We start from the raw sequence: 12,134 nt of genomic DNA on the forward strand, positions 1-12,134 counted from the left end.
AAAGGTCCCTGGAATTATTGACAAAAACAGATGCTAAATGGTGAGGTTGGTGAGCAAATGGGAATATAGTTAAAACTTCTAAAATCCACCAGGGTTCCTTACTACGGGAGCGTGGCCGTCCACCTCACACCACCAGCTTTCAGAAATGTTGTCTGGTGGTGGCTGCCCAGACCGCATCCAGGCACATTCATGTGTGCCCACGCACAAACCCACACGCGTGCATGTGCACACCCAGGAGAGCTTGAGACATGCAGACACCGAGCAGGCTTGGCAGGGTCTGTTTCCCTCTGCGGTGCTTGGGGAGCACACACAAGGGTTTGGAGGTCTTTGAAATGAAACTTGAAGGCCTGCATCCCTGCTGCATTCACAGTGCTGCCGGCAGGCTCCCACCAGCGGAGCCAGCCGTGGCCAGGGCGTCCAGACATGTTTGCCGAGTGACCCAAGGTGAGAGTGAGGAGGGCGTGGTCCTCTGCTGTGACCGGTGACCCTGAGCAGGGACCCAGAGCCAGCTCCATTTGCAGTCTCCGTTGTCTACTTTCCCAGGAGCTCAGACCTGGACACAGGACACCGGGACGATCGTCCCTTAGAGACCCCAGCGCCCACCTGTTGGGCCCTGAGCTTGATGTATAAAATGTCTGCTCACCTTTCCACCTGCCTCCGTGTCTTCTTGCTGGAATGGTGTTCTTGGGACTGTTTCCCATGGCCTGCACCCCTTTGGTTCATCTTTGGATCTTGTGCCTGGCATGAGGCTGTAACATTCAGGCAGTCAGGAAACACTGTGCGAAGTATTTGACAAAATGAGAGAGTCTCAGGATCTTGGCACAGACCTCCTTCCTTTGACGTCCTGAGGTGAATTTGCTGAGGCCCTCTGGTGGGGGTCTGGGCCTGAGGCAGAAGCCCCTGAGCCCCTGTGTGCCCTCTGAGGAGAGGCCTCTTGAGCTTTTGGAGGCGCCCTGTCTGCTCCCTGGGGATCCTCTTCCCAGACATAAGCTCCTTCTTGCTGGAGCAAAGGAAGCCTGCATGGCGTCTCTGCGCACGGGGCTCAAGCTGGCTGTGGTCTGTTGAATGTCAATAGTTATTTCGCTTCCCTCGCCATCTCCCGGTATGTTTCAGTTTCCACAGAGTGCAACAAACCTTTCGGATAAATTTTTCGGTTCCGGTTTGTGAATCCCAGGGAGAGTCTGTTTACACTTCACTCACTTAACTTATCTTGTAGGAGTCTCAGCTCTAGCCCAGCAACCCTTGAGTCCTCTGGGGGTCTTGCTGTGTGCTTCCCTCACCAGGGGTGGCATCTCTTCCTAAAGCCCTAGATCCCAGAGGTGCCTGGGATGCCCAGAGTTGAGGGCATGTTTGTCCTAAGCTGGAGTGCGGTCCAGCACACGTTGTCCTTTCTGATTCTGACCGTAATCAAGAGCCACACACACACACACATACCCCCATACCCATGCACACACAAGCAGCAGCTCAAGTGGATTTGACACGGCTGCATGAGCTAGCCTGTAGCACAGAGGCTGCTGGGACGATCCCACTTAGCAGGAAGTCATAATGCAGGCAGTGTGGCTGGACAGCTTCCTTGGGGAGGTATCAGCACGTTCACTGCTTGGCTGGGAGCTCCATCTCTCCCCACCTCACTCCCAGCCCCCACCCAGCCATTCTCCTTTGTGGGAGGAGTGGGCCACAAGAAGACCATGTCTGCATTGGTAAACACACTGGCGAGGGATTTTTTTTATCTCCACTCATGCTTTTGGTGTTACATCTGAGAAGGCTTTGCCTTCCACTCTGATCAGAGAGATTTACTTCTGTTTTCTTCTGGGAGATTTATCATTTTAGCTCTTACATTTAGGTCTACAATCCATTTGGAGTTCATTTGTGTGTATGATCTAAGGAAGGGGTTCTGACATTGGGTGTCTGTCTCAGCACCATCTGTTGAAAAAGACTGTTCTTTCCCCCATTGGATGGTCTTGACACCTTTGTTAAAAGTCAGTTGACTATAAATGTGAAGATTTATTTCTGGATTCTCGGTTCTGCTCAGTTGATCTGAATGTCTATGTATGTAGCACACTACTTTGATTACTCTGACTTGGTATTAAGTTTCAAAATCAAGCATGTGAGCCCTTCAGTGGTCAGACTTGGAAGCTGTTACCGTCACACTTTGTCTGTTTACCGCTTTGTTTGACCTTTGGGAGCTGCGGGGTTTTTAGTTCATCAGTGCTTCCAGGTTAGATAGATGTTTGGCACAGTTTTGTATTGTAGTGGCAACTTCTGCAGTGCTCATGTTTAAGGAGGGAACCAGTGCCACTTTTTAAGCCATTGCCTCCCACCCCCATCCATGGTGTAGGGATAAAGACCTTATTAACTCATCTTCCTTCCTCTGTGACTGACCCCAAGGGGCCCAGAAGAGCAGGGAGATGGGGATTCCTACTTTTGGGGAATTGCTAAGACAAGGCTGCGTCTGGGAGGGGCTGTCGTGCTGTGCCCCCTGGGGCATGGGGGCCCTGCACCAGGGCAGAAAGCAATGGGCAGGGCCGGGCTGAGAAGCAGTGTCCCTCAGGTCCCAAGCGGTGGGACCACCCTCTCCTACCCTTGCCACCTCTCCAGACACTTAGCATGAACCTTCTTTCCTGGTTTGTTAGAAGCCTGTCCTTCAGCATTTATGGGGCTCTGTCCACTTTGTGCAGAAGTCTTTCGGGGGTCAGTGACTTACAGTGACCCTGTGAACCACTGATCTCAGAGACTGCAGAAGCAGAATTACAGAGAAGGGCCTGAGTCAGTTAATCTAATAGTATAGAGTTAGGAAATATAAGCAGCATATATAGGAAATGTAAATGAAAAGTGATTTTCCTTATTGCAACTGATAAGGACTTCATTGTGCCTGGTAAAAGACACGGTTTTTGAGAATGCAGCCAATTTTCCTCGTTCATAGAGTCTGCATTTGTGAATTCACCTACTCGTTAAAATTTATTTGAAACTCCCCAATCAGAACTTGCAGTACTTCTGTGGTCATTTGCAGATACATGGAGAATGGTGAAATATTTGAGTCACCCAACAGGCATGTTCCCAGGAGAGGTCAAACAAGGCAGTGTTTTTCTTTCTTGTTTCAGCTCTCATGCTATGAACAAGTGTCCTTTTTGAGGTCTCTCTGGCACCTTGTTTTCATATTTTTCTGCTTTTAGTGGTGATTTTGCTGTTTCAAGTGGCCTCCAAGGATAGTGCTGAAGTGCTGATTAGTGTTTCAGAGCTCAAGGTTGCCACATGGCTTGCAAAGAAAACACTAGATGAACTTCATTCAGCCTTGAGTTACAGGCACTGAGTTCAATGTTAATGAGTCAATGATACGTATCGAATACGTGTCTTTAAACAGCAACACACATAAAACAAAGTTATGTGTCAGTTGACAAAATGTGATCAGAAGCTCACAGGAACTAAACCCTGTATTTCCCCTAGGACCAGTTGTTCTCTATTCCAGAATTCAGGGTTCAGAGCTTCCTTTTAGAATCCAAGTACTGTGAGTAATAAGAATAGACTGTAGTTACTTTTCATCTGTCACATCCTAGGTTCTAAGACATTTGTTCCTAATGCCGTTCACAAATTCAGATCGTACCTCCAACCACTTAGTGAGTTTCCAAGAGCACAAGGACTTGTTGACAAGCCTGAGCGTGAAACTCAATCTCTACTGCTGTGATTGCTGAGAGAATAGATGTAAATTACGGTCTCATAATTGGCAGCATGGTATGCCAGGGATAACCATGATGGTGTTGATTCCTGGAGTGGCTGGTGGGAGAAAGCTGATCATCTCTCTCAGGCAGAGCCCAAGAAGGTCTGAATAATGGGCAACAGGGCCAGCAGCTATAAACTGTTCACACAGACAATTTGCTGGATAAACCAGAGTTTATACAATTGGGTGTTGTTTACTCTTTAAATCTAGAAAACATCATGTGGTCAACTCTAAGTCTAAGAATTATGTGCTTATACCACACAGTTTTCCACTGAAAAAGAAATTAAACAATCTCACCCAATTAGCTCCTCAAGCTTGTGCTCCCACCAAGAAAAGGAATAGAGAAGAGTGTGTCCACACTGAATTGATTTGCCTGAGAAACTGGGTTGGGAGGCTCTAGTGGATGTGATCTGCTTTGTGATGAATTAGATACACTTCTCCAGGCATCAGGAAAATGCTTTACAGCCCTTCATCTGTAACTCCAGTATTTCAGACTTTCCAAAATGTACATTGCTTTTCCTAATCTGCGCCATGGGTTTCATGGAGATGGAGTGAGTTGCCCTTAGGACACAAGCACACACTCAATTATGTGCTGACTGTGAACTTCCTTCATATCTACGGCCTTCAGGGCTGCACACTCAGAATCAAAATCCAGATAGTTTTTGTTGGTGGTGGTGGTTTGTTAGTCTCCCACCTCTGCCTCTGTTGTAGGTCACCTTGAATAAATGAAATATATCCAATACCTTTAATTTTCATGGTGAGTGCATATTCATTGTACTAGGTTTAAGCCAAAAGGAAAAAAAAATGTAAAGATCTGTAATGACTTAACCATGTCCTAGAGGTAGCTCTGCTACTGTTAATATGACCACATATATCCCTCAAGTCTTTTCATCTTTAGGATTAAAGAATTTGGACTTAAACATGTGAAACCTTTACTGTATCCCACCCACATCTCAGCATAAGCACATTAAGATTTATGAAAATCTTAAATCCTTCAAGCTTGTCGTTGTTGCTGGTTACCAAAAGTTTGGTGTGGGAGGCCCAGCATTTGCCTGGGGGAGCGTGGGTGTTGGAGAAAGAGAGCCCTGCATTTGTACACAAGTCTGAGCCCTGATCAGCCACGTAACCGGATGCTGAACCTTCACTTCCCTGCCTGTAAAGTGGGGCCAGTAATACCTTCCAGATAAGGGAGGACAGCACACACAGAGCTGAACTCGCCTGTGAAGAGAACCCTAATAAATGCCAGTTGCCTTTCTGCTTCGCTTTTGTTCCAAGGAGCTCCGCAAACATGTGGAATTGATGTTTTTTAAGATTTCAAAAATAAGTTCTACTCTGATTTCTCTGGTGTAGAATTTTAAATCATGGAAGGCCAAAACCGTTGAAAGCACTACTCTGGGGTCTGAGAAATCCTTGCTGTCTGTGGGGAATTCCAGTTCCACAAGAAGGTCCCTCTGCTTCCACAGTTTCAGCATGGACATTAGCAGAACTTATGTTTACAGACTTCATTTTTTTAATTTAAAAAACAAAATCGATGCTGAGAAAACTGGGTTTTCCTCATTTCTTGACAAGTGCTAAGGTGGGATCTGATGGGGTTTTCAAGCTGGTGCCTTTGCAGAGGTAACAGGGTGTCTCCGTGTCTCCATCACACCCTGCTGTCTACACTGCTGTTCCCAGAAAACATGGAATAGTGGTGGGCTATGTTTTCCCCTGAAGCTCCTGGCTTAATTATCATCTGTTCCCTACAGTGCTTTTACAACAACCTGGGCTTCTCTCCAGACTTTGTTTTTCGAGTTCTAAGCATTTTCCACAGCATTGCTCACACACTTGCAAGCTCCAATGCTCCATTTTGGGGCTGTTTTTGTTGAGGTGTTTTGCCTTGCTTGGTTTTATGACGAGGCAGTTCACAATTGGAATAAATCATTAAAAACACTAGACCTTAATCCATCTTTGTCTGGGAGCATCTCTTATAAACCAAGGCTTCATTTCTAGTTTAAAAAAAAAGTCATCTGCACCTTGGAGAAACTAAAATGTGATTATTGAGAGGCCCTCCACTTAGTTGTTCCCCAGCCTTGCGTGTCGCCCAGTTAGAGTGGAAGCTCAGGATGCCCCTTTCCGGTGCTGAGTGCAGCCGGGGCCGGGGGCGTGTTCCTGTGGTATTTGAAGTCTGCTGCTTCAGCGGGCGGTCCTGGGACAGCAAGCTCAGCACAGCTGGCCCTGGATGTCTGTCTTTCCCCCTCACCAGACGACTCCTCGGGGCGAGCACTTCTGATTGTTTCCGACTGATTCACTGACCCGGGAGGCTGGGCAGACCATCAGTGTGTTTGAGTGTGTGTGTGTGCGTGTGTGCGTGCGTGTGTGCGGCACGCGGATGCCGTCAGTGCCCTGTGGAAGCTTTCCGCCCTGCTCACTGCCGGACTTTTTGCAGCAGCCCAGAAAGCATTTTTAAAACAAAACCAGAATAATGACCTTGAAGGCACTGCAAAGGCAGATCGTGTCCTTTCTGGTTGTCATTTTCTTCCTTCCCATAGTCTGCATTAAGATGCCAGCGTGCAAAAAACACATCTTGAGGCCTAAGAGCATTTCCTTTCTTTTTTTTTTTTTTTTTTGGTGGAAAACAAAAAGTTCAACCCTGGCCAAGCATGTTTCCAAATAAAAGCAGGCATGTGCCGTGGTGCCCGGCTCCTGTGCTGAGCTGGCCCGCCCCTCGCAGGGGTTGTGAGGGGGCCCTGTGTGTGCTGGGGGTCTGCCCCAGCTTAGTCTTGATGTCAACACATAGGATGTTGGTTTAGCTCTTTGGGAGCAGGGAGGGAGGTTCGTTTTTAATTCCTAAATCCCCCTACTTACCGTTTCTGCCAGCTCCTTCCTGCCCTGGCCCCTGTGCCCGAGGGGATGCCCTTTGCTCCCAAGACTCCTCGAGCACACTGAGGGAGCCACGTGTGGCCACAGTGCTTCCCAGGGCGCGGGCTGGCGGGCAGAGGCCCTGGTCACCGGGTCACCTGTGCCACTGGCCCATGCACGCCCAGCTGAAGCCGCTGCCCGCTCCGCACTCCTGTGAGCGCACAGCGAGGGCCGCCCTGGGCCCGCCCAGGCCTGTGACCCACCGACCGCCCCCCAGGCCCCCAGACCCTCATTCGTGTCACAGGACGCAGTGGGGAGTCGGCCACCACCAGCACTCAAGCCCTGTCCCAGGCCCTGTGCTGGGGGTCCTTCGAGGGGACCACGGGAATGCCCTTCCGAGGTTCAGAGCTGCGAAGGAGCGTGCAGAGATGCCACTGGCAGTGTCAGCCCAGAGATGGGCAGCTATGCACGGCTGATGCCCGTGACCTACAGCTGTGCCCAGTCCATCCAAGGCCCTCTCCTGTTCACGGGCCTCTGTAGCAGAACAGCTTTGCTCCCCTGGAACACCCCCATCACCCCCACAGGCCGCCCCCCCGTCCTCTGTCCTCCCCCCATCACCCCCACAGCCCACCCCCTCCCATCCTCTCTCCTCAGCCCCTTGCTCACAGTGTTCTCCTGAGTCTGGTTCCCCTAGTTGCGCTGCCTCAGTCTTCCCCTCTCAGGGAAGGTCCTGGGGTCCCTCACGTGTGTGCAGGGATGAGCCATTGGACGCGGGGTCCGTCTTTCCAGATGGCCTCCAGGCCCTTACTCTTCCAGTGTCTTTCACTCCTCCCAGGACCCGGTCTCCCCCTTTGAGGGGCTCCTGAGACATTTTCCTGAACCTTCCCGCTGTCCTTGGCCTGCTCTGAGTGAGCCCTGGCCCTGGTCTGTCTCACCCCCTGAGAGCGTTAACCCTGGCGGGGCTGGGCCTGGGGCGAGGGATGTGGAGGCCCAGGGCACGGAGTCTGAAGGAGCCTGCTCACCCCCTCGGGGTCCTCTCCTTGAACCTTGCACGCTGGGCACCTCGCCTTGCTGGCCTCGCCTGGCCCCAGCCCTGGATGCTGAAGTTGGCTGCCTCAGCCTCCAGCTCCAGGTGCCAGTCCAGGGGACCTTGGGAAAGTTACCTTTCCTCTCTGAACCGCGGTTTCCCTGTTGCCTCCATCCTGGCTAATGAGGACTTTGTTAGATAAGATGTGCCAGCTGCTCAGCCTGACTCATGTTAAATGCTTGAGAGATGCTTGTGGTGGTTATTATTATCATTAGACAAATACAGAAGCATCCCACACTGACCAGCCAGTCTCCATGAGCTCTGGAGATACAGGCCCAGTCCCGTGGTCATCCTCGCCCCTGCTTGCCCTTCTCGATGGTGTGTGATGCTGACCGTGTGGATTTGCCCTGCGAGGTCAGGACCTCGCATGTTCTGAAGAGGATGTGTTTTGTGTCTCTGCTGCAGGAATTGCTTACTTAGGAGGTGTGTGCAGTGCTAAGAGGAAATGTGTGCTTGCCGAAGACAATGGCCTCAATTTGGCCTTTACCATCGCTCATGAGCTGGGCCACAAGTAAGTATCAGACTCTGGATTGTTCTGCCTCTTTAAATGCTTTTCTGAATACATATTCTTTTCACTCAGATTCTGGAAGTTCTAAAACAGTACTGCTGGGCGCCTTTGCTTCCTCTCGAGTAGGGACCTAGGCAAGCCCGAGTCCCAGCCCTTCAGGGAATCCAGGAGATCACTGAACAGACTGTCTCTGAAAGTGGAAATGCTCATTTGAGGTTGGTCTATTCTTAAAGCACACTCTGTAAAAGGAAGAGGTTTTTCTCAGAGTGTTGTCATGAGTTGCATCCCCTTCCCCGGATCAGCACGATTTTGATTCACTCTAAATATATTCAGATAGTGGGATTATCTTCCTGCCGTTGAATTTTTTTTCCTTCAGCCAGTTTCAAAGTCCAACTTTCTGAAAGTAGAATGTCAGTGTCTTAGTTTAAAGAATCATCAGCTACATCCTTTGTCCATTGGCAGTTCTCCACTTAAGGAAGAAAGAACTACAGAACCCTAGAGCCCAAAGTGTGGACAGAATCTGAGGCTGCCTGCTGGCGTTTCAGACGAGGAGACAGCAGGCCTGGGGGTTGAGTGGCTGGCCCAAGGCTGAGATCACCTGCAGGGAGCCTCCGGGGCAGGAGGCCAGCTGACTCTCAACCTGCGGCCCGAGGGTTTTCTCTTCCTCCTGGAGTAGCTGTTTCATGTTTCTCTGAAGGAAAGATTGTGAGCTGACTGCTTGAGAACTTTAAATAAATAAATTGAGGAGTCCAAAACATGCAAAACAATGGGAAAATTTATATTGGACTAAAGAGAACAAAATTAAATGGAAATCTAGTTCTCGGAGAAAATATATATATTGTCAAGTTTTCCTAGTGCCCTAGATAGTAAGATGCCTAGAATCCTAAATGTGAACTCAAGCTTCTCAAGAGTAGAGGCTATGGGTAAGGAGTACAAAAGCAGTTGTTGTCCCCTAGTCTTAGCCATATCTGGGGCTTTTTTTTTTTTTTTTTACTTTGTTTCATTTATCTGGTCTCATTTTAATTTTTTTCACTCCTGTGGGTGGGTTTGTCGTTCACTTTTCTGTCCCTCTTGGTTATCATGATGTGAGTAAATGAAAATAATCTTAGGCGTATTTTCTGCTATTAAGGAGAAAATAACAAGTTCTTGGCCAAGACAAGCAAGATGAGCAGTTTTCTCTAAGCACACATTTATTTCATCTTGACAGTAATTTTTAATTTATTTTTTATTGAAGGATAATTGCTTTATATAATTTTGTTGTTTTCTGTCAAACCTCAATTGACAGTATTTTAAAAATATCGGTGACAGCGCTTTGCTCATCCTCTTTTGTCTACACTACTAGAAACTAACTTTTTAAACTAATTGTAATCAAATTTGTATTCATATCTCAGATTTGTTAAGAAAAAAAAAAAAGCCCCACATTCAGTAGTGGGTGCTGAAAGAAAAGTGCAAATGCGTATGGTTTTGCAAACCACTTCTCTCTGTCAAATGCCCACCCAGCCCTTCGTAGTACCTGGGAACCCACTCCCTAACAGTAGTGAGAGTGTGGAGTTATTGAAGCATTTCCCAACACACAGCGTGTGTGAACCTTTGAAGAGATGTATTTGTGTGAACTGCTGCATGCCATGGCAAGAGCCACCCCCACACGTGCGCACACGTGGGCCGCCTTTTCTCCTTGGACGTTAAGAGCACAGAGCACCGTTTCTCCCTGGTGGTCTGTGTGCTTGTGCTTTATCAAATACTGGCATTTTAACTCAGGAGGTCTGCAGATGACTGATTAGATCCAGTCATAATCCAATAGCCTTTAGCTACAGTCTGTTTAGAATTCTCGGAGAACTCTTTATTGCTTGCTACTGAACTCTAATTACCTGCAAAAACAAACACCTTATTGTTCATCAAAGCCAGTAAATCCTGCTAGCATCTGGTCCTGCCCCTGCTTGGGCGATCGTGGTTTTCCCAGAGGAGTCTGTTGTCTCTGATTATTCGCAAGCATTGAGAAGCAGATCCTCCGTGGATGAAGTCAGCCTCCCTGTCCACGGACTCCTCTGGTCATCCGGCTCAGAGGAGTCGGGGTGGCTGTGTGGAGTGGGAAGGTGGAGGCCAGCCTGCACTTTCAGGAAAGCCACTGGACAGGCTGTTTTACAGATACGAACCTGGAAACTGGTCCATTCTTTGGGATGGAGAGGAATAATTTAACTCCGTGTTTCTTAAATGTGTGTAAACTGACATAGGATGGATGGTATTCTCAGTGATCTGATCCACTGGTCCGTGCTCTCTAACAAAATTTCTTGGTGAGAGTTTTAGAAATCAATAAAGAACACCCCTCTGTGTACCCGTGGGAAATCTCCAGAGAGCTCACCCACCAGGCCCTAATCATTTAACACTGAAAAGTGAAGCATCTCTTCTGAAGGATGAATGTGTGTGCCTTTGCATGCAGGCACGCATGGACGTGGCCCTTCTGCTCATACCCAGTATACCTCCTGTGAGGAGCAGTGTGAACACTTACCCTCAGATGCCAGTGTTAGGGGAAAAGTCACTTTCGATAGGAGCCACACAGGCCATTTATCAGCTGATGAGTGTCACATAAGTTAATATGATTTCATTTTTGCCTTGGCTTTCAAAAACCACAAAGCTAAATGTAAGGCTCAGTTTTAATATTTAACTCATTGTAGTGCTGGCCTTTTTCTCCCTCTCTTGTATGCATGGTTTTATTTCAATTATTGTAGTTCAAAAATAATTCATTTGGTGCTTTGATTCTGGCTCCAATCCAATTTGCAGTAAAGTAAGTTCTAAACTATAGATTAAATGAAAGACTTTTGACTTGGTAACATCAATAATGCTGCTTTGGACATAAATTAACAATGAAGTAATGATGTTTAAATCACGTCAGATCTCATAGAGCACCTACTGTGTACCAGGTACTGTTACATGCTGTGTATTCACTGTGTTATTGAATCCGTCCTATGAAGCAGTTTTACTAGCTTTTACTTTATAGATTAGGAAACTAGTGGTACTTTAGAGACAATTTCTAGTCTCTACCTAAAATGATATGGGATCACTTGTATGATAATATGGACGTCCCAGGTGGCTCAGTGTTGAAGAATTCACCTGGAATGTAGGAGACTCGGGTTCGATCCCTGGGTCTGGAAGATCCCCTGGAGGAGGGCATGGCAACCCACTCCAGTATTTTTGCCTAGAAAATTCCATGGACAGAGGAGCCTGGCAGGTTACAGTCCATGGGTCACAGAGAGTTAGACAGGACTGAAGCGACTTAGCACGCACACACATATGATAATATACTCATGCAACAGGGCCATTAAAATAAGAATTCAAATTATAGAAATGTATGTTATAAAGAAGAGAGCCTGCTATATAGCCAAAGAACCAAGGTACCTTCAGTTTGCCAGCAGCCAATGCAGAAAAGGCAAAAATGGCATGGTACAGCTGCCTGAAGGAAGCCAGTGTGTCCTCGAGAGGGGTTTCCCTAGGAAACTCAAGTGCTGTCGGGGAGACTGGCAGTTTTCTGGTGATCTGCCCTGGTGAAGAGGTAGGGCAGAAAAGACTCCGGCCATGGCTTCAGACAGAAGGTAAAGGATCTGCATCTCCTGATGGCAGTCGTGGGGGCACCCTGGGAAGGGGCTGTCCTGTGTTCCTGCCTGGAGGACGAGCTGGGTCTGTCAGCCGCTCTTCTGATGGCAGCTTTGGGGCTTTTTAATGACCTGATGCAGAGAGCGAACTCACTGGAAAAGACCCTGATGCTGGGAAATATTGAGGGCAGGAGGAGAAGTGGGCAACAGAGGAGGAGATGGTTGGATGGCATTACCGACTCAATGGACATGAGTCTGAGCAAGCTCTGGGAGATGGTGAGGAACAGGGAAGCCTGGCATGCTGCAGCCCATGGGGTCGCAGAGAGTCGGAGATGACTGAACAACTAACAACATGACCTTAGATGCCTTCTTGCCCATGATAGGCAGCTACCCCCATCT

At 48.2% G+C, this 12,134-nt stretch overlaps 1 protein-coding gene across 3 annotated transcripts in view; it reads left to right on the forward strand.

Annotated features, from left to right (window-relative positions):
- Window positions 1-12,134, forward strand: part of ADAMTS17 (ADAM metallopeptidase with thrombospondin type 1 motif 17) — a 407,285-nt gene that overhangs the window by 163,197 nt on the left and 231,954 nt on the right. For all 3 annotated transcript variants that reach the window (XM_061394241.1, XM_061394239.1, XM_061394240.1), the window contains exon 8: window positions 8,046-8,151. In XM_061394241.1, coding sequence (XP_061250225.1) covers window positions 8,046-8,151 — 106 coding nt within the window. The remainder of the gene's footprint in view (window positions 1-8,045; window positions 8,152-12,134) is intronic.

This window comes from Bos javanicus, chromosome 21 (assembly GCF_032452875.1).
Source record: "Bos javanicus breed banteng chromosome 21, ARS-OSU_banteng_1.0, whole genome shotgun sequence".
Lineage (NCBI taxonomy): Eukaryota > Metazoa > Chordata > Mammalia > Artiodactyla > Bovidae > Bos > Bos javanicus.